This window comes from Lathamus discolor, chromosome 1 (genome assembly GCF_037157495.1).
Source record: "Lathamus discolor isolate bLatDis1 chromosome 1, bLatDis1.hap1, whole genome shotgun sequence".
Classification (NCBI taxonomy): Eukaryota; Metazoa; Chordata; class Aves; order Psittaciformes; family Psittacidae; genus Lathamus; species Lathamus discolor.
The window spans coordinates 135,564,304-135,587,667 of NC_088884.1; the positions used below are offsets into that span (position 1 = coordinate 135,564,304).

At 37.2% G+C, this 23,364-nt stretch overlaps 1 protein-coding gene across 2 annotated transcripts in view; it reads left to right on the forward strand.

The window, feature by feature from the left end:
- The window catches only part of DLC1 (DLC1 Rho GTPase activating protein), a 216,435-nt gene that overhangs the window by 80,009 nt on the left and 113,062 nt on the right, over nt 1–23,364 (forward strand). For both annotated transcript variants that reach the window (XM_065696821.1, XM_065696829.1), the window contains one exon: nt 300–333. In XM_065696821.1, the coding sequence (XP_065552893.1) occupies nt 300–333 (34 nt within the window). The remainder of the gene's footprint in view (nt 1–299; nt 334–23,364) is intronic.

The window sequence follows — 23,364 nt, forward strand, 5'->3', positions numbered from 1 at the left end:
GAATTTTATGGGCACGTATTCTAGGATGATTATTTCAGAACGTTATCATTGGAATATTTTATTAACTTCATCTCCTCCTTTTTCTCCTAGTCTTTTTTTTTTTTTAATAGTAATTAGGTTCATAATAGATTATGACACTCAAATGGGAAATGTATGTTTCCCTCCAGATTGCTTAACACAGTGAGACCTCAGTTCTTTCCAGACCTTCTGGATGTTCATAAAATCTACTTTAAGTATTTATAAAGTTTCCCTACTGGTCTTATTTTTTAATAGTGGTATCATTTATTTATTTCTTTCAGGCTATGCCAGTTATTTCAGAGAAGGAGAAAGCTGGTGAGTAAATATTTACTTGTTTTCTCATTTCCTTTTATTTGTTTTGTGGAATGCAGTGCTACTTATCTAAGTGAGAAAATACGGGCTTCAACTGTCGGGTTTTGCATGTGCGGGATCTCAGACCTGACAAAGGTCTGTGTAAACTGATCAGTTGTTTCCTGAATAGGTTATTTTCTTTCTGAAAAGCAATCCAGCTTTCTGTATGATAGTAGTGAAAATACTTGAAACTATCCTACAAAGTAGCCAGTTGAATGACCACTTCCTCTTGTATGTCAGTCTTCCTCTAGGTACTTACTTGTTAGTTGGTGTTAAAATCTATTTTGATTTATTTGATGTCTTGATTAACAGACGTGGATGCCAGTGGGTTGTTGAAGGCAGTGGAATTTGATGACTTACTGTGAAATTTACAGTCTGTCTTCAAGTATGCCAGGAAATTTCAGTTGTCTGGAGTATTTCATTGGAAATAATTTTTATTTTGGCTAAGTTCTTCCAGAATATTGAAAAGTTTTGTTTTCCTGTTCTTTTCTGTTATATATGTTTGCTGCGTAGGATGCATGCTTTGGTATTGGTGTGTGAAATCTAGTAGTGATTGTCTACTAGACATTGTCAAACGGATGAATTGTTGTGATAAACACTAGGGAACACTTGGCATTGCAGATCTCTAGAATCTCTGTTGGTTTCTTCATAATTTATTTGAAGTGACGGTTACTACATTACTTTAAATATGGCTTAAAAAATAGCTCAAAATATCCAAATGCCACCTGGCGTTCTGATTTATGTCTGATTTTTGTTGGTGACATTTTCTTGCATTATCCTATTTCAGATTATTTCTCTGATTTTGCTTCTTAAGGGAGCAGAACGGGTTAAAAAAAAAAAAAAAGGGTTTTGAGAGAAAAGCCATAGTGCTAATCAGTACTGTATGGAGTTGTCTGGTCAGGATGTTGTTACTTCAGCTGTTGAACTTCATAAGTAATTCTCAAACTGTGACCCATATTTAATAAGCATTTTCTTTCTATACTTCACAAATGGTATTAATTGGTATTTCTTTTTCTGACGGAGTTCATATTTGGCCACATCCTTTAAATAATGTCCAAACATGCAAACCAATTAAACTGTGACTACTATTTGCACCTTATCTCAAATATTTTGTGAAGCAGGCATGAAGTATTGCAGGGTTTTGTACATCTTTAGCAATTATGTACCATACAAGATGAAAATCTATCTGAAAGTCATTAAGAAATCTTCAGGGCATAGAGATGTAATGACCTCAGTTTTATGCTAGAGGAATAGAGCTGCAATGAGTGTTTGCCATAGCTAATGGCTTGTAAAATCAGAAATAAAACTCAAAGATCCATGCTTACTTTTCAGTGGCAAAACTACCTATCATGTCAATGTTGATGATGGTTTGAACTAAATGTATTTTTAAAATACATTTTATAACCTGTACATATGTGTCTGAATCTCACCCTTCTTCCTCCTCAGACTTCAGCGTTGTCTTCAGTATTTATAGTGGTTTAACCACACTGTGTTATCAATATTATTCTCAGACTAAATCCAACACACAGCACCATACCACCTACTAGGAAAAAAAAAAAATCTATCCCAGCTGAAACCAGGACAACATTATATTTATTACTGTAAATATTAGGTGGAACTTGACGCAGAGTCAGATTGCTAACATTTCCATGTACACGAGCACAAGCTAGATTGTGAATGGAATGTGTTGCCTTTTAAGCAGTTTTGTTTAACTCTTCACAGGTCAGGGGCTCATGAAGCTCATGGCTTTTTGGAAATACTAAGCATGCATTAGGAAAATGATTATTTAAATCAAGCCTATTGACTGAAGTCACTAGGTTCTAGAGCTAGTGCTATTTGTTTTTCATATGTGAATGGAGCTTGAGTTGAACATTCTGGTCTCATGTTTTCGGTTTTACTAGCCATTTAATAGCTGCTGCTTACACTTCACCAGAGAAACAGCATTTCATAAGATTCATGAATGCCAAAGCCAGAAGTGTGGAAGCTTTCAAAAAGAATATAGCATATTTGCATGTCTTAAGAGAACAAAACAGACAATAAGTTTTTTATATATTATATAACAACAATCTCTTTCTAGTTTATATTATTATAAATGGAGAAAAATATATTACAAGATACTACAGACAAAAAAGAGTTGCTTATTTTACTACTGAAAATGCTAGTAACACAATAGATAAAGAGATTGGATAGCATTGCTTTAAAATTAAAATTTGATTACAAATGCACTCAAAATGTCTAGTCAAACATTTTCTTATTTTGAGAACTTGAAGTAATAATTTCTTGTAGCTTTCTCTCTTTCTTACTTGAGATTATTTGATTTCATCTGAAAGTGGAATGAGAAATACAAGTAAAAGGCTGCTATTTCAATGTATCTGGTTCAGAAATTCTATATACATAAATAAAATCCTGTTTTTACAAAACTTTTTGTTCTGTAGACTCAGACACCTTGATATTCTCAAATGCTTTTCCTACAGATAACCAAATATTTAGATCTTTAAATGGACTAAGCTTCTTAAGTAGTTTAGAAGTTCGCACATTACTGATTATGTTCATAGCAGTTGTTAATTCTTGAAATTAATTTTTTTTCTCAATTCTCAATTTTATATATTTTTGAACACACGATAAATTCTGACTACATCAAATCATTGAATCATAGAATCATAGAATAGTTAGGGTTGGAAAGGACCTAAAGGTCATCTAGTTCCAACCCCCCTGCCATGGGCAGGGACACCTCACACTAAACCATGCCACCCAATGCTTCGTCCAACCTGGCCTTGAACACTGCCAGGGATGGAGCATTCACAACTTCCTTGGGTAACCCATTCCAGTGCCTCATCACCCTAACTGGAAAGAATTTCTTCATATATCCAATCTAAACTTTCCCTGTATAAGTTTTAACCCATTACCCCTTGTCCTGTCACTACAGTCCCTGATGAAGAGTCCCTCCTCAGCATCCCTATAGGTTCCCTTCAGATACTGGAAGGCTGCTATGAGGTCTCCACGCAGCCTTCTCTTCTCCAGGCTGAACAGCCCCAGCTTCCTCAGCCTGTCTTCATATGGGAGGTGCTCCAGTCCCCTGATCATCCTCGTGGCCCTCCTCTGGACTTGTTCCAAGAGTTCCATGTCCTTCTTATGTTGAGGACACCAGAACTGCACAGAATACTCAAAGTGTGGTCTCACGAAAGCAGAATAGAGGGGCAGGATCACCTCCTTTGACCTGCTGGTAATGCTGCTCTTGATGCAGACCAGGATACGGTTGGCTTTCTGGGCTGTGGGCGAACACTGAAGCTGGTTCATGTTCATTTTCTCATCGACCAGCACCCCCAAGTCCTTCTCTGCAGGGCCGCTCTGAATCTCTTCTTTGCCCAATCTGTAGCTGTGCCTGGGATTGCTCCGACCCAGGTGTAGGACCTTGCACTTGTCACGGTTAAACTTCATAAGGTTGGCATCAGCCCACCTTACAAGCATGTCAAGGTCCCTCTGGATGGCATCTCTTCCCTCCAGCGTATCAACCGAACCACACAGCTTGGTGTCATCAGCAAACTTGCTGAGGGCGCACTCAATCCCACTGTCCATGTCACCGACAAAGATGTTGAACAAGACTCGTCCCAACACCAGTCCCTGAGGGACACCACTTGTTCCTGGTCTTCAGCCGGACATTGAGCCATTGACCACGACTCTTTGTGTGTGGCCATCCAGCCAGTTCTTTATCCACCAAGTGGTCCACCTATCAAATTGATGTCTCTAAAATACAAACTTTCAGATGGAGCACTTAAAAAAACCACACACACACCATTTTTAGATTTAGAGCAAAGACAAATATAATCTGAAAACATTGCTACTTTTGTCAATAATTCAAATTGCATAACCTTTTTTTTGTTGTTATTTGTTTGTTTGTGGGGGATTTACAGTGGAAAGCACTGTAAAGCCTGCAATTGCAGAGTCCCTTTGGCAAAAATCTATAAATGATCACTGCTGAGCAGAACATCAGTTATGGCTATGTACAATATCGCTTCAAGTCGTGTGAATTAGGGCATTGCAAAAGACATACTTTGGCATCAGCTATTTCTGAGAAATGCATTTTTAAGAAGTCTCAATGTTTTTGACATTTCTGGCAATGATGAAAAAAAAAATCTTTCAAAAGATTTTTTTTTAAGGTAGAAGTTAAGACCAAGAAACATGTACAGTCAGGGAAAACAATGGCTCTAGCCAAGAGATGACTTGGGGCTGGGGGTGTTGGCTCCTAAATCAGGAATGCAGGACAGCAACCAGTTTCAAAAGACTGTTTTATTCATATCCGTCCATCTTTCTTTTGAGTAACATATATTCCAATGTCTTTACTTACCTTGCTGACTGGTTTTCATTCTTCAATTCTGTCCATGATCTATGAAAAAATTTGAGGGATGGAGAGTTCATTTCACCTGTCAGTAATGAAGATGTCTCTGTTCGTGGTGTTAGCTTCATTTCTAGTGTAAAAATAACCAACATATGAACATTTGGTTCACCTGGCTATTGTCAGCATTTGTTTACATGATGTCATGAACAGTGTTGGTTAATTCTGCATTAAATGCAAAGTCAAGATGGCTTGTAGCATAAATACCAATATTCAGTACAATGAACCAATGTGTGGTTCCTAACACGGGGCTAGCTTTAGTTTCTGGAGCAGTGCTCCCAAAACAAAGGTGAAATGACTATAAGTCAACATTAGGAGTATTGCCTAAGTCTCTTTGTGGACCTACTTCATGATTTCCCAATTTATCCTCAAATATTTGTAGGGAATAGTGAACTCTATTTGTGACTTGAAAACATTGCTACAACAGAACCAGTGGGTGAGGTGGAGTGAATATCCACATCTGGTCAAGGAGTAGCACAGCTTATTTCTCTTGAGGTGGTGAAAATATGTTCTATCACATAAACAGGGCAGAAGGTTTAGTCTAGCCCTAAATAAGTATTACATAAATATTAACACCAGTGCTCAGCGTTATAATAAATACATTTTTCCTGTGTATGAAACACACATGCCCTGTGTTATTTAGGTTGCACACACATTTAGAAGAGTTGCAGCTCTAAAAATAAAATTAGGGCGGTTTAAATCATTGAGTACTAGATATTATTTATTAGGCACAAACTTGGATCAGTTAAAAAACACAAAACACATAACTTGATATAAAAAAGCAAGTGACACTATTCATCCATGGCAGTAAAAATTCTCTAGCAGAACAGCGAGTGAGCATGCTTTTAAGAACTCTAATGATTCTGTGAAAATATGCCCTCTTGCTTTATAAGCAAGTTATTATTAAAGATATAATATGGAAAAATTATTATTACAGTTATAATATGGAAAAAGTGCACAACCTTTTTGGGTAAATCTCAGTCCTTTCTCTAACCCTAGTTAAGTCAGAGAAGTCTACTTCAGCACAAATAAAAGTGTCAGTCTGGCACAGAGTAGAACAGATTTCAAAAACCCATTTATCATTTGTGTTTTGGTGATCAGCAAGCAAACAAGAGGATAAACTATTTAGAACAGTCAAAGACAGCAGCTTCATTGGATCTCTGGCTAATGTAAAGTGCTTGAAAACTCCCCAGTGTCAGTATTACTATATGGCCCTAGCAGTGAACAATTCTTGTTTTTCCTGCATCTCCTCTAGATTTCTGGTAAAGGTATTATTTAGTGTACAAGCTCAATGTCCTTTTGTGTTAATTGCCCTGATTGCCTTTGATTCACAAGGAAGACAAATACAAAAATTATTAAGAGGACCTTAAAGCAAAGGTATTTCCTCTCACAGACTCTTTAATTGTCGTTGTAAGGCAGTGGAGGACACTTGCTGCTCTGCCCCATGGGGAGATGAACTGCAGAACAGGTGATGAAGTAATGACAAGGTGGGTTGGGCCCATCTGTGAGAACTCACAGCAGGAAAACCTTGAAAACCCATCAGCAGCATGTTCGCTGTCATTAAACAAGGGACATAAAAGACCAGCTGCTTGGCACACTAGGTAGGCATCTTTTAATGTGATTTGAGTGCTATTCAAAAACGAAAAAAATAAAATCTCCACTAGATTTTACAAACACTAGATGTAGAACACTAGATCCAGAGAAATCAACTCTTTCTATGAGCTATGTCCACTGGATTCTCTGTTTTCATAAAGTTATTAAAGGTTCATCCACAAAGAGCTTTTTTTGAACCTAGAACAAACATTAAAAAAATTAATCTGACTGGCTACAGGATTATCAGTTTCCACATAAACTGGGGAGAAATACAAGTTAATTGGCACATTTGCTTGTTTTCCAGCTACTTTATAATATTTGTAACCAGTATTCTAGAATAAACTGGGCAAAACAAATTGTTCTTTTTGTGAGTGTCATGTAACTGGCTTTAGTAGGAACTATGTTATTATGTTTTTGTGAGACCTTAGTATGAAGTACCAGTTCCTAGCTCGGTGATCTTTCTATTACTGTTGATGTTGCAACAGTCATAAAATTTGTTTTAGCTGAGTGTTTGCTTTCTAAATAAAAATGTCAGGTGAGCACTCACACTTCAATATGTCATATTAAAAAACAGTTACAGAAACTGCCAGAATATGCATGCATGTCTGCCAAGCACTAATAGATGCTAATAGATATATTTTTATTCCACTGTTATTTATTTCATTACTAGAAAAAAGGTTTGTGATGCCAGTAGGTACCAAAAGCTGCCATTTCATCTAAGATTCGTGATGATGTTTAGGTGTTTGGTTTTCTTTATTTTTTCTAAATGCAGTAAAATAGCTGATGTCATGATTTTGGGGATTTGATTTTTAGTGACTTACTGACTACACACAACTGTAGCTGTTCTTCTGAATAAATTATTTCACTTCTAAAAGTAACATTCACTGCATGCATGTGAATACAAACACAAACATTTAAATGTACATAGCGCTGTGATTAACCAAAGTCTTAATTAATGGTAGATCCTGGGACTGCAGATTTCCTCTGAAAGTCACTTAAAACCATGGTAAATGCACTGGAAACAGGATGGTCCCCAAAACTCCTCATAATTGTATATAACTTTCTTGAGTCTTAAAAAATGAAGAGTAGGGCCAGGTAGTCTGAATGTGCTCTGAGAGGGGAGCCAGCAGTGAAGACCATCGAAGGTCACAAACATTTAGGTTCCACACCGGAACAGGAAAACAGGTGTTTTCTGAAAGTCTACAGCAAATTCTATTGCATTCCATTGCATAATAATAAAGTACATCAGAAGTAGCAGAGAAGTAGCAGAGCCTCTTGTACATTCTCAAATTCTTAAATATTTGACCAGCTGCTGTTTCTTATCCCACCTGCATTAGTATGGTCCGTCAGTATAGACCTGCTTTTGTACTTCTCTGGAGGAGCTTTTTAAATCAAAATATGCTGTAGTTATTTTCAAAGGCTCTTTTTTCTCTTTTTCTTCTTTAATATAGTCTCATCTATTCTGATCTTTAGAAAAGCTCAGCTGAATTATTTTAGGTTAGTAACAAGGATAGGTCATTATTTTTACATCACATTGGTCCATCATCATGCACTTTAATGCTTTTGTAGCTATGATATTTTTCTAGATACTTTGTCTTAATTGTGGAGAAAACTCTAAATATTTCCTAAAAAATATATTCAAATGTTGATATTCACTTTAGAGAAAACAGGTGGTGCTTCAGTGCCTTGTATTCATGTGGTGAGGAGATGAGTTTTGATTTCTTTGCTGGTTTGCCATCTTTTCTTCAGTCTTGTAATGGAATTCCTTATTCTAATCAGCATATTTCCCTGGTAGGAATAAAGATATATATAGTGTCAGCTGAGTGATTACTGCTGCCAGCCCTCTGCTAAATCTTTCTGCTGTCTCTTTTCTGTCCAATCCAGTGTGGTTTTGAGGCAATATATAATTGCCTTATTAAGGCAAGTTATTTTCATCCCAGAAACTATGTGATTAGGAAAAACCCAAGCTTTAGTATTGAAGTATTTTAAGCATAATTTGGCATTAACAATATAAATTTCATCACAGACTGATGTATGTTAAGAATGTCTCTCATAACATACTTTATCACCTCTTAGTTAAATACAGTTAAACAAAAGATAACTCAGGGTAAAGCTTTTGAAAGAGACTTTTGAAGGTCCTTTCTCCAGCCTCCTGCTCAAGCAGCACCAGCTCTGAGGTCAGACAAGTTTGCTAAGGACTATCCAGTCCAGTCTTGAAAACCAACAAGGATGGAGCTTGTGCATCCTCTGTAAGCTATCTGTTTCTCTACTGTACTGTCCCCATGGATAAGACAGTTTTCCTTACATCCAGTCTGATCCTTTCTGTTTTCAATTTATGCCTGTTGTACCTTGTCAGTCTTACATGCACAATATGAAGAGCCCACCTCCATCTCCTTGTTGCCCTCCCACGAGGTCCTGGGGAGCTGCTGGTAGGACTCAAGAAGCCATTTCTGCAGGCTGAATGAGTCCTGCAGACTCAGCTTGCAGGTCAAATGATACAGACCCTGTTGGTGGCCCTCTGCTAGACTTGCTCCCTTTTATTGATATCTGGCTTGTATTGAGAGGATCCTGAAATTGGACTCAGTAATGCAGATGTGGACTAACAAGCAATGAATAGAGGGGAATAATCCCTTCCTTCCATCTACAGGCCATACTTTTATTGATACATCTCAGGATGTTGCCAGCTGTCTTTGCTGCCAGGGCACGCTGCTGGCTCATGAGCAGCTTGCTGTCTGCCAAGACTCCAGGGCCTTTTCCACAGAGCTGCTCTCCAGCCAGTTTTTTATCATTTATTTATCCACCCTTCCAGACTGTAAAATCCCAACTTGCAAACAAAAATATTGTGGGAAAAAATGTTTTATGATTGAGCTCTTTGCTGTCAAAATAGAAAATACAAGAGAAAGGTTATGAATTTGTTACTTTCAGCAAATTCAATTTAGTATCATAACTAATTACAGTGTGCTCACATTTTAGAACACCACCATACAGACTGTAAACTGGTACACAGTGTATTCTGCCTAGTATCAAATATTTAATTTTAATCAAGTTGCTTTTCAGTATAAAGTTAGTTATGAGTTACACAGTGGTTTAGTAGCATGTATATAACCCAGCCTAAGTTACTTCCTAAAAGTGATAGTCCTTGATCAAAAATAGCTTTTAAATCAAGGCAAACATGAACAAGTTGTTCTTCCTTTCCTTTTTCAGCTAAAAAAAAAGAAGAACAGAGAATGGTGATAACCAATTAAGCAAGTTATTTCTAGCCTAATTTTGTTTGGACCGATTTCACGGCAAAGACTTGAGCTGATTCAGATGAAATATAAGTTAGTTCATTTTTTCCTTACTGATACTGACGTGTAATCATTAGTGCATGGTTTCCAAAATAGTGCTGTCACTGTTGATTTCAAAATCAGGTGATGGGCTTTCTTGTTCAGTGTCCAAAAATAGAGTTAGCTTATGAAAAGCTGAGGAACCAAATTTTAAATTTAACATTTGGCTACATTTCTGTAGCTATTTAGGTACTTGAGGGTGAAAAAGAAGCTCTCTGTTGTGACACATGCTAATTGTACACCAATTCGCAGTAAAAGTTACCTTTGAGCAGTAAAATCTGCACATGGCAAAGAATTATGAAAGTACCTAGTCACTTCTGAAAAATTTAATAAGGTCTTCTTTACTACCTTGCATTCCTATACAATATTCAAAACATCTGTAGGAACATATTATGCTCCTGTGTTCATGTTTGAAAACAGGACTTGGACCGCAAAGTTGTTTCAGAGTTCTTGAACCAAAGAGCTAAATAATTTTAAGTTATCTTTAATATGAAGAGCTTAGAGTACTTAAGAAAGTGTGGTGAGATAACTTTTCTCTTTTTACATCTGTTGAAACAGAAAGGTAAGAAATGTTTTCAGTCCCAGATCACCTAGGACATGGGCTTTATTCCACAAAGCCAGAGCAGGGTTTTGTTGTTTGTATATTTTAGGTACTTACAAGAATGTTTTAAACTCCTGTCTTATTAGAATAAAAAGCTCCTTTTCACAAATCCTTAGGGAAAAGAGAGAGCTCTTTGATGTTCGATGAGGAGGCATGCTTATTTACATTCCTCTAGGGACATGTTGAAAACTCAGGTGAAAGACACCCAAAAGCACACTTGGGATTAGGCATACCTGGAGAGAAAAGGTCTTCCTGATGAGGAACAATCCTTGGCAGCACAATGATAGGGCTATATGTACTGGCAGTGTCACAAGTTGCTCAAGGTGGGTTTTTTTTTCCTTGTCAAACTTGTGACTTGTGCTCTGAATGCTTTCTGGTACAGCAACTGATACTTGCAAATTGCTGTATCTGCTTGTAGTACCTTCAGCCTGAGAGACTATATCTTTTATTGTCAAAACCCTAACCATATCTGACAAAAGGTGGTTTTCATTATCTTGAGGGTTTTGAAATACCTTGTCATATCTAGTCATCAAGTATAGACTTTGTTTCAGACCTCTTCTGCAAATATTCTTGTAAAACTAGGTTGGTTTTGCACGTGTTGGGGACTGGCAACTAAATCAAATGCTGATTCTCCAGTATATGGTAGATGCCATTGATCTTTAAAATGCACTAGTGTACTATTTTTATATGCAAAATCCCTCCATTACGTCATGCAATTGCTTTATTGTCATCTTCAGTCTACCTTTGTGTTGATTTTGGCTATCAGTGAATCTCCCCTCCATGACACTTTAGGAAAGAATCAGATAACTGCATGAAATGTTGGTTAATTCATAAGTATTACAAACAAAAAAAGAACTGAAAATGAAGTTTATTGGTAGACACAACTGCCAAATAGCCTATAAGCTATAAGTCTGCAAGGAGTTAGTCCTGCAAGTAATTATTCCAGTCACATGAGCTTGGACTAAGCTAGTTTGCTAAATCTGAGTCTAAAATGATTTCTCTGAAAGTTTCTGTGAGTGAATAGCATTTTTTGTTCATTTGGTAGGTATTAACTTAAGCCCAATCTGCAGTGGATTCAATTGCACCTTCTGCTGCATGTTGATGTAGAAGAAGGGGGAGATATTTGGTAACCAGTTTCAGAGCGCTAGTCAGGTACATCAAATCTCAGTGGCTGCCTATAACCAGAATTGAAAGACTAAGAGGAAAGTAACCAGAGTTTTAAATACATATCAAAATACAGGCTTGAAATTAAAGAGCAGTCAAAATATCTGTTAAAAAGCAATGAAAAAAGCCAAAACAGAACCACAGTCTCCTCCAGGTGGGTTGCCTAATTTCCAATGTCATCCTGGAATCAGTGTTTCTTCATGTTGCAAGAAAGGGAAGACTGAGACTTTTGTGAAGGATTTATCTATCAATTGACTTACACAGAGCACTGTTTACACAACAAAACCCATGCTTAGGCTAGAAAGATTTTGGTCTTGTAATAGCCAGGGGAAGCTCTCAAAGCAAGGATGAAACTCCAGAAAGCTTGGAGAGTGTCAAAGGCTTATTTTGGTGTTATAGCTCATGCTAACTCTTTGAGTGCAATAAGGTTTTTTTTGTCAGCTCAGGTGTGTCAGCAGCAGCCCGGCTCTATTTCACATTCATAACTGGTATACCTGCTCTTGCAAAACTTTAAAATGTCAATTTTGTCAGGCATAATTTCATCATTATGAGAGCATTTGCAGCTGAAAAAATTATTGGATATTTGAAAGAGACATGTGGGAATAATCATAAAATCATAGAATAGTTTGGGTTGGAAGGGACCTTCTAAGGTCATCTAGTTTTAGTTTTCCTAAAATTTCTTTTGTCCTTTTAAAGAAAGATCTCAGACTTGTACTTTTTATACAGATCACCCTTACAATTTAAGACTGACTCTTTTTTGCACCATGAATCCAGACTAATGTTTGTAGGAAAAAGTGGCTTTAGCAGCCACTGCAGGATCAGACAATAACAGTGGGTGAAGTAGACACAGTGTTTCTGGCACACAAATTACAGTAGGATTCACTGCTAGCTTGGAAGTGATACTGGCTTTTTCAGTCAGGGATTTAATACCTGCCATTGATTCCAACATTAACATTTTTTTTTGCACCCCATCTCTTTTATTTTTTTGTCTCCCAGTACAATATTTTTCTATGTTTGATTACTCTGTGTTGATAACCATATGATGTTTGTGTGTGATTGCTTGTCTATTCCTGTAGAAGAATGAAAGGACATCAAATAAAGGTGGCAGATTCAAAACAAAGAGGGGGAGGCACTTCATACAATCTAGAACTAAAGTATGAGGCTCCATGCCTCAGTATATTGTGGATGCTAAGGTTTTACATGGATTCAATTGCACCTTCTGCTGTAGGTTTACAAAGTCAAGACAAACTAATGACAGAGAAATTTATTAGTATGACCTCAATGAAATTAATGACAGTCTTACCACTGATTTATAATAAGATTTATCCAAATCATAACTTTCTATGTACCAATTCAAAATTTGCCCAAGATGTCAAACTGGTATTGCAATATTTCCAGTGAATAAGTCACTATCCAAACAATGAATTACTTTTTCATGTGTCAGAAATGGTATTTTGTAATAGAAATGTAATGAATATTCAGTCTTTAATATGTACACTGAATATATTTTTATTACATGAGTTTCTTATGTTTTGCAAGAGGCATGTATTTCATCCAGGAAACAGTATGAACTATTCATCATCAAGCTAAGAATACTACATTACTTGTAACAACAAAAACACAGACATAACCAAAGACCATATTAGAAACTCTAAAGATATATATGTTACAGTTGTAATCAAAACTTGGCATCATTTTATTATTAATGAGAATCTGGACAATGAAAAACTAACCAAGAAAAGTTCCAATATAAGAAATTGCTACATATATTAACTTTTTGCCGTACATTTCAAAGGCATTTCCGGAGAGACAATGCTAATTCCACATTAGACTAAGAGGAATAAGAAACAGACATCTATTCATAAAGCAAATCTAGATAAAAATCTTCACCAAAGTAAATTGCATATAGTTATATTAAAAGACTGAGAGATAAGAAATGAACCATACTTTTTTTTTTTTTCCCTCAGAATAATCATTATAGCTTAAATAAGTTCAGCTAACTCTGCTGATCCATAGCAAGAATTCCACATCTGGAAAATCTTTGCTACATCTGTGTTGCGGTTTCATGCTTTTTGGTGCTTTGTTCACCAGTTCCCATGACTCTGACTTAAACCTCCCTTTTATTTTCTTAAGTGCATTCCAGTTCAACTAAAGATGCAGTGATCATTTCATTTCCTGAGATCTTATTTAAGCTCCTTTACCTGTTTTCCTTACACAAAGCAAAATAAACCCTTAAAAATAAAGCAACATAAAAAAGGACAAAGTATCTTTGTAGTATTCTGCAGTATGAGCAATCATTTTAACAGACTGAAGTGAGATGGAGAATTTTTATTGTTAAAGATAACAGACAAGTAAATATGTTGTTACTGTAGACTTCCAGTGGTGTTTAGCAAGTACCAGCCAGAAAAAATACTAGGTGAGACACCATGCAGTGGCAGCACTGCATAGGATCTGAATTGTATTGGCCAAACCAATACAGTGCAGACAACCAGAAGAGAGTTGTCTGCTATATTCCCTTATTGTTGTTTGCTATATAGAGCTACACAACTACTTCTATGTGTTCTTTCCTTCTCCATTTAGAAATCCAAGAGATAGATTTAGAAATCCAATTATGATGAAAACAAAGTACCATAACCAAAGTACTTCCCAAAACTAAGAGTTTCCTCTCTTAAAAGAGCTCTGGGCTATCACACCTGTTCGTTTCATTTGTACTTTCAGAAGAATGTGTAAGCCAAATAATAATTAAACTTGGAGTGCACACCTCCAGCAGTCAGTCATCAAGGATAAAAGGGCATCTGTTTTAAGAACTCGGTCACACAGCAGCATCTAAACAAACTAAACAGGACCTGGGCTCAAGTGTTGGCATAGAGTTACCCCACTTGTTCACTTATTATCATGCTTCCTGTTGTAGTTTTGGCCCATGCCATCTAGCAGTCTTCTAGACAAGACACATAAACACCTTGGGAGATAGTATGAACCAGGGGCACTTTGCAACTAGCAGTGGTAGGAGATTCAGCATTACTTTCATTGTGTGGTCTTGATCAAAAATATCAGAATAATTCATTCTGATATCCTTTGTCTACCACTGACTTCTCTAGGTTCAGTCCTTGCTTAGAGGATTCGAGTACGAATTTATGAGCAAGTCACTTTCTCGGTGGAAAGCGTTTTAGCCTCTTGCCACCCAGATATAGTTTGAGAAGGGCAAACCTCTTGTAATGCATGGTAAATATGTCTTAGTGAGGTTCTAGGATAAGGTTTTGAACTGCTGCTTTCACCTAACTCTTCTCTCTGCTTTCGTTCCTTCTGACATACTATCTTCAAGGTTTTCTATTTGAACTTTTACTGAAAAAAAGAAATTCTGGAAATGAAATCTTTTGGTTACAGGCAAATGGGCCTGGTTATTCTGCACTTTTGCCTTTTAGTTGTTTAGCTTTCATGCAACAATATGAAACTGTTCATGAACAGTATGAAATGTTCAGGAAAAAACAGCATGCCAGAAAATGAGCTGTCCTGCTGCTCTGCTAGGCATACCTGGAAAGTGGGATGCAAATTACTTTCATCTTTCTTTATGCTTCATTAAATTGCAGGGGTACAATCCCTGGCATAACTGTAAAGAAGAGGTGCAACAGTAAGCACTGTGGCAGGCAATAGTGTCTGTTCCAGTTTATGCTCCCTATAGAGCAGCAATTTGTACCAGAGGTTGCTGTTCCAGTGCTCCCCCTCCTCTAGGACAAGCCTGTGGAATGGAGATGTACTGAGCCACACTGCTCATGTATCAGTACCAAGTGTATTTTTTGATAGCATGCCGAGTTCATAGTAGGTGTAAGTGGAAGTCACTGTAGCCGTAATTACAGCCTAAATATACCAAATTGTTGTCAGCAACCTAAATACAAATTGATGAAAGAGAGAAAACCTTACATCTGTGTGAGTGAGGGTAAAGAAGCTTAGGGGCAGGGTTCCATCCCAATCCTATCAGCACCGAGCAAGCATTGGCTAACCAATGTCCTCACACAGCAGGAGTCAGGATTTGCTTTTATTCCTAATGGGCCTTTGAACAGCAGATCTCACTGATAAGAAGCAGCAGATGTCATTGATTCAGTCAAGTGACTGTCAAGCAACTGAAAGGCATAATACCCTCCTGAGCCTGCAGCAATTAGACACTTACCCATTCATAAAACAGTCCTTAAAAATGCAAGTGTGCTTTATCCTGAGCAACTCTGGTTTATGGCTATAAATAGCACATATTTTGGAGTACACTTTTATCACAGAACTGGGATATCCTCTTTCTTCACAGCCTGTAGCAAGGCAAGTTCTGATCACTGTGTAAAAAAAAAAAAATTTGTTAAATATTGATGTTTACTACTGATTTTTTTTAATTACTAGAGAAAACAGCAGTTTCAAATCATAGTGGGAATTTAGTGCAACGTAGTTTAATTCATGAAGTGTTAATGGCCTTCATATTTCATCACCGTATCCTGGGCTGCATCAAAAGGAGCGTGACCAGCAGATCGAAGGAGGTGATCCTGCCCCTCTACTCTGCTCTTGTGAGACATCACTTGGAGTATTCTGTGCAGTTCTGGTGTCCTCAACATAAAAAGGACATGGAACTGCTGGAACAAGTCCAGAGGAGGGCCACGAGGATGATCAGGGGACTGGAGCACCTCCTGTATGAAGGCAGGCTGAGGAAGTTGGGGCTGTTCAGACTGGAGAAGAGAAGGCTGCGTGGGGAACTAATAGCAGCCTTCCAGTACCTGAAGGGGGCCTATAGGAATGCTGGGGAGGGACTCTTTGTCAGGGACTGTAGTGACAGGACAAGGGGTAACGGGTTAAAACTTAAACAAGGGAAGTTTAGATTGGATATAAGGAGGAAATTCTTTCCTGTTAGGGTGGTGAGACACTGGAATGGGTTGCCCAGGGAGGTTGTGAGTGCTCCATCCCTGGCGGTGTTCAAGGCCAGGTTGGACGAAGCATCACGTAGCATGGTTTAGTGTGAGGTGTCCTTGTCCATGGCAGGGGGGTTGGAACTAGATGATCTTGAGGTCCTTTCCAACCCTAACTATTCTATGATTCTATGATTTAAAAGGTTAAGTTCCTTAAGCAAGAAAAAGGGGATTCATATTCCCAGACAACAAACCCTACATAAAGGTGGAGAACATGTGTCAACTGACCCTACCTGTCTGCAGTCGAGGGATAAAATACATTTCAGAGGAGTAGTTACCACCAAACCAAAATTTACAAGCCACCAAAATTTAAATTAAGGGTTATTCTTAAAGAACATCCAAATAGATTAAGGTAAGAAAACCAAAGAGGCATAATTCTGCCCTCCAGTGTGTTAGAAAATGGGTATACTTTTATGATTAATTTATCATTATATCTAATATCTGGTTATAGTTAACTGATTTTGAAGGTGTGATTCAACTCTTTCTTTCCTTCATTGCTTGCTCTGGATCTCTTGAGAGAAAGGTAGTGCTTAACTTGCAGACCAAAGTCAGTAAATCACATCTTACCCTGAGAGAATACATGCTACTCTGTAGCTTAGACTGCAGTGCTTCATGTTGAGAGCTGTATAAACTCATGAAGGAATATGCCAGACCTTATAGGCTATCAACTCAATTTTAATGAGAATTGGTTAAGTTTCCTATGCACCCTTCTAATTTATACTGGCCATTTTGGAACTTTCTTGATTTAGTACCAATATGACTTTCACTAAAAATGGGGACTCCATTCCCAATTTTAACACCATTTATGAGGGTTCAGATGGATACCACTTCATGCCCTTCAAACTCTGCTTCGCTCCAAGTCTTCACTGTCCTACTGTCTTCAGTGCCCTAACCCAAACATCTCCTGAAAGTGTTTACTGCACTTTCCTGAGGAAGACCTTTATAGCTTCAAGCCCCCAGGTTCGGACCTGACTCCAACCTCTGGCTATGAATTCATGTCTTCATTCTAAGCAGCAGTTTAATTATTCTACAGCACCTAAAGGTTTTGAATAAGCCAACCAGTTTTTCATAGTATGTGGGCTATTAGTTTTTAATAATGTTCTTTTTTGCTTGATTACACAGAAAACACAAAAATAACAAATCTGACTTTTTTTTTTTTTCTTGTAGCAGTTTCCTGACTTTTGTGGTATATGCTTCTGGCTTAGGTTCAGCCGTCTTGAATAGCTTAGGCTTTTACTGTAAGTCATGTTATGTCACTTGAATGGGAGAGTCTTTCCAACTAATTTTCCAGAGCATTTTCTTAGTCATAGCACAATCAACAGAATGCAATGGCTCAGTATATGATAACCTGTCAAACTAAGTTCATCTCTATCATCTTCTGCTAAAGCTTTCTTGACACCTATTCAACAAAACATTTCCTTCATAGTTCTTGTTGGATAAATTTGCATTCTTTCAGCCTTTTCTCATCAGTGCTTTTTTGCCATGAAATGTCTACACCACAAGAACTGATCAAAAAGCAAAGTTAGAGTCTGAAATAGAGCTGGAATGAAACTTTCTTATTCAGTAGCTCCTACAAGGACTCACAAGCCATGCGCACATCCTTCTGTTAGCATATACAGCAGCCAATATAGTATACTGTTCCTTGTAAAGCGTATGTCTTACCTCAGTATGGTTGTATTCCTTGTCTTCTTTTCCTGTATGCTTTTAAGGTATTTGTTTCATTGCTCTTGTAAAGTTCTCACTCCACATGTAACCATTATCTCACATTTCACAACAAAGAGCTACCCAAATGCAGAATAAAGCAGGCTTTCAGTGGGAATTGAATATTTTCACCACATTCTTAGTGTGTCTTTACTTCATTTTTCATCTCTTGGCATTACAGCAGTCAGCTGTACTATGGTCAACCACCTGTATGAAAGCTACCAGCCTGAAATGTTGAGGGGGAAGTGAATGCCCCAAAGTTGTAGCAATTGTTTAGCTGTGGATTTTGACTTGGATTTGTGTTCAAATGCACGCTGTCAATTTTTAAACAGTATTTATAGCCTGGCTTACAGTTCAGGCAATAATACCTGGTTTTCACTGTGAGTGAACCTGCTATGCTTGCAAAATACATATTCTTTTTCATGTATTCTGTGGGCCAGCGTGTGATTCACCTTTGCACACATAGATTGAAAGTTGTAATTGCCTGAAAGAGAGCTTTGTGTTGAAGGTGAGTCATAGTGCTGCTTCCCCAAGAGTATTTCACTGCCTTCTAAGTTCAGGAATTCAAGCATTTGCTGTAAACTGCATCACTGAAATGATTCACATTAAGGCTATCATCTATTTTTCAACCGATGTTGTTTTAGTGAGCTGGCTTTCAGCAAGCTGTGCAAGCAGTTGCCCCAGTACCAAATGAGAGAACAGTTTGGCACAGCAAGGGACACAGACAAAAAAAATATGAAGACAGAAATGAGGTATTTCCTGCAGCAGTGATTTAGACAGATTTAGACAGGCATAGAGAATTTGGCATAGAAAACATAATTAAATACTAAGAAGATGCTATTCTAACTGACCTAGGAGTAGAACTTTAAGTGGTCACACAGCCATTCAGAAGCTACTACAACAGTCTCTAGTATTTAGCAGCAGTGATGGAGACCCTTCAGAGATTTGAGACTTCTAGAGACTGCAGACTAAACATCCTCCCTTCTACCCTTGTGTTTGCTATGCTGCTGTGCTCATGAGGTACATGCATGAGCTGCATAGCCACCCTCATATGGACTCGCCTGGTAGAAGATATGTGACTTGCCTTGGTTCTTCTGGGGCTTTCTTACCCATACAGCTTCCATTGCATTAGTCCCCTAATCTGTTCCTGCTGAACTGAGTTTTTTGTGGATCCTTTAGCACTTCCAAAATTATGTCATACATTCACAATGCAAACCGTCTCTTTACGTAGACTGTTGATGCATTACCATGCTCTGGTCTTTCCTGTTCTTGCTAAGGGCTACTGTTCCTAACAGAGGTCCTCGCTATTAACATCTTTTATTTCCTGCCAGGAGTATAAAGATCATGTAACCTCCGTGCAGAGAGAGCTCTGCTGGGAACTTTAAAAGCAGTGTGTGTTTACAGTAACACTAGACACCATTTCAGAACAAGTCAGCATTTCTTGCCCAACAGGAATCCAGAGCACTGGTTCTGAGGGAAGGAGAAGCAGAATGGACCTAAGGTCAGCATGTGCTTGCTGCTAACACACAATTCAGTTCTTTGTTTCAAGCTTCAGCCTCACACTTACCTAGACTTTTTTTGATCTTCCTTGCTTGGTAGATATTAGGAGTTAGCAGCTGGTCTCACATTAATTTTCTAAGAGAGCTCCTCTTTGGGGTGATTGTCATCGATAAGTTAAATATAGTAATTGTAAAAGTTTGCATGTCCTTCTCTATGTTCTACACATTAATACTCGTCTTTACACAGCACGCACAACAATGTGAAGGTCACAAGGAGAAAAAGTCCCTTTTTCCTTAAAATTATGCAGAAACTTCTAACTTCCAGAACATGAAGTTTTGCAACAAGCATGAAGTTAGATGTGACAAGTAAGCAGGGCATTTATGGAAGAGCTTTAAGAAATTACAATATTCAAAAAACTGTAGGTAACCTAAACTAGCTTCCTTGTTAAAATAGAAAAGATTTCATTTGGGATATATTTACTTTGTGCTGCCTCTTAGAGAGAAAAAAATATAACTTCTGAAGATCAAAATATGCAGAGGGTTTTGGTGAGATATATGCTCAATATTTCATAGGTAAGTATAACTATATATAGACCATGTTTTGGTTGGTAATCAGTAGTACTTTACCACAAACATTGTAGCAAGGACATGTGCATAGCTGTGTAAAATGTGTATAAAGATTTTAATTTCAAATTAGAGTAAAACCACATTTTTTTCTGCTGTCTTCTCACCTCCAGTGCATGGTAAGCTTTAAAAAGGCATGACTCCCCTAGATGAAGACTAATAAAAGGTCTTTAACCTCGCAAACCCAAAATCCAGGATCTAACTCATGTACCTTTGATCTAAATTGTTTATTAATATCTGTCAAGGACATATCTGAGAGGTTTTTTTAAAGTTTATTTAATCCTAGCTTCCAGAATTTGTTCAGCAATTTGATCGTCCAGATCCTGAAATCAGTTCTTACGTAGGCGAGAAGGTTTTCAACATCAAATGACTAGGTTGTACAGGCTGAAATGAGGTTAGTTAGTAACTGAATCTGATCCTATTAATTGAAACTCACAGCTGTCATGACTGTAGAGACAGAGCTATTCAAAGCTTGTTTAATATTGAAGGACTTATATTAAAACCCGGTTTTTAATTTTCTGTTTGTTTTTTTCTTATGCATTTTCATATACAGTATAGATTTAACTTTTGACCTTTTGAAATACATTTGTGTTACGTCTGACTTTTATGACCAGTTAGCCAAGCTCAATTTTTTTTTTATCAGTACACTGACAGCTATCAACTCTCAATCTCAAAAAAGCAGGTAGAATCAGTTTATTTAAGAAGAGAACAAAAGTAGAAGAGTATACTTACTTGTCATAAGAGTACAACATTTTCTCCTATAACTTATGGTGGAAGTTTCCACTGAATGTAAAGAAGTATTTTATTTGACCTATATATGTAATCTTTTCTAGTACTTGACTAAAGGGTAATATGTTTGGATTGAAAAAACACCATCCTTTCATATCCTCTTCTAAAGAACTTTAATGTTTCTCTTTAATTTGGCTCATTATGTATGAAGTGTTAAAGATCATCACTGACATGAAAAAAAAATCTCCTGGTTTTCCTTGAAATATGACACAAAGACACTCATTCTATCGTAGTGCCTTCAGAAAGCTGCCAATGTGAGCAAACAGGGCTGAGATAATTTAGCCCATGAGAAAGCATCCAGTGGGTTTCTGCTGTTTCACTTAACCTTTTGGTTATAGGGCTGAAGATTTGATGGGACAAATTTTATGTCTGAATAGCAGGTCCTTTTTTAAAGGAAAGGAGTAGCAGGTAATCAAGGTGTGAAAATTCTGGAGCAAAGCAAATTGACTTTCAGTGTCCTTTCATAAGGGGATATGAACTATGATACTGATATATGCTTCCTATAGTATTGTATTCTGCTCAATTGTCATATTAAATCTTGCTATTTCATTTTGATCTTGCTAAATACTATGTTTAAATATACATTATATTGAGGACTTGCTTCATAGCTGATGCATCCTTCTGGTTTACATTCGCACAGGGTTTTTTTCCTTGATTTTGTACATACATATCTTATTTTGTCCTTATATAATTTCCAAAGATTAATTAGTCCTAGTTTTGAGGAAAATATATGTACAAACACAACACTCTCTTCAATGTTAGGTCAGTGTTTGGAAACCTTGTACCACCTTAAACACTTCCACTCTTTTCTTAGCATGCACACACTTTAAATACTTGCAGGCTGTTATCATTACTCTCCCCTTGCATTATTAGCTGTCATTTGGCTAAGAAGAACATGTTTTAATCTTTCCTCATAAATCAAACTCTCCAGACCCTTAATCATTTATGTTGCTGTTATCTGAATTCCTTCAAAACTTGTTGACATCTTTGTGGTACTGGAGAGGATAAAACTGCATGCTGCATTCAAGAAGGGATTCGTGTCAAATAGAGTATATCTGGTTGTTCTTTATGGAAATACTGAGAATGTAAATAATAGTTTTTTCTTCTAATATGTAGGGGAGCAACATAGTTAACATTATGATTTAAGCATCAGGAATAGTTAAAGAAGAAATGCCATGCATTTTACCATACTTTCCAGTCAAACATTTATATATCCGTTCATTGTGATACTTTTACATTTATTATTTTTTAATATTGCTTTTAAAATTAGTACTTTAACCTGTCAGTCTCAGATGTGAGCTTTGTCTTCTTGTTTGTTTGCTTCTTCAACTTCTTTGGGGAGTGTTTTTTTCCCATCTTCCAATTACCATATTTTTCCTGGGAATTTCTACATCATCTACTCATAAATATAATCTTTCCACTATTTCACCAGCTCTTTGTTTCCCTCGCCCCTTTTTTTATGAAGTACTTAAGGAAGCATTTTTACTTACTTTGTTCTAGTGTACAAAAAGATTTGTAAGTAGATTTTCCATTTATGCGTTGCTGTTATTATTTTAGATAGTCACATTTTTTCAAAGCATAATTTTGGTTATTCCAAAGCCATCAATATCTTGCATTGGACCTGAGTGCACAACTTGTATTTCCTATTTTCTTAAAGAACTGTATAAATTCAGTATTCTAATGATGTCTCTGGAAACTTTAAATTCACAGCAAATAAACAGAGTTTCAAGATCTCCTATGTAACCCACTTCATCACTTAGATATCTTTTTAACAAATGGCTACAGTATGTTCAGACTGAAGAAGACCACAGCAGGTAATCTTAATTTCAGACCCAGTTCAATGGGAATGCCAACATAGATCTTACTTTTCAAAATAATTACTTGATTTGACAGTAAAACAATATTACACCAGATACAGAGCTATAGCAAAACACAGGTCAGGGTGCCAGCCCTACAAACACAGCATAAGGTTCACATTTTCACCTTCTTTTGAGTCTGTGAAGGGCACAGTTTGCTAAACATATAATAATGGAATGCCCTCCTAAAATGATTTAGGGGAACTCCACATCTAGTAGCTAGTCTCAGGTCCTAAAAGTTAGAAAGAGTACTGCTGTATCCTGCCAGCCTCCTGGTCCCAAAACCAGCCAGTATAAACTCACTGTTCTTCCCAGCCACCCCTTAATGCCAGTGTTGTAACCTTGACTCTAATTAACAATTTTCCATGCTCCATAGTGATGCTCCAGAGGGCAGATATGTCATGTCTAAAACCAGATGCCAGCAGGAACAACAAAGTGCATGCAGAAGCAATTTTGGCTGATTAGCTGCGAAGTAAATCAAGTAAAGATATGAAGAAATACAATTCCTA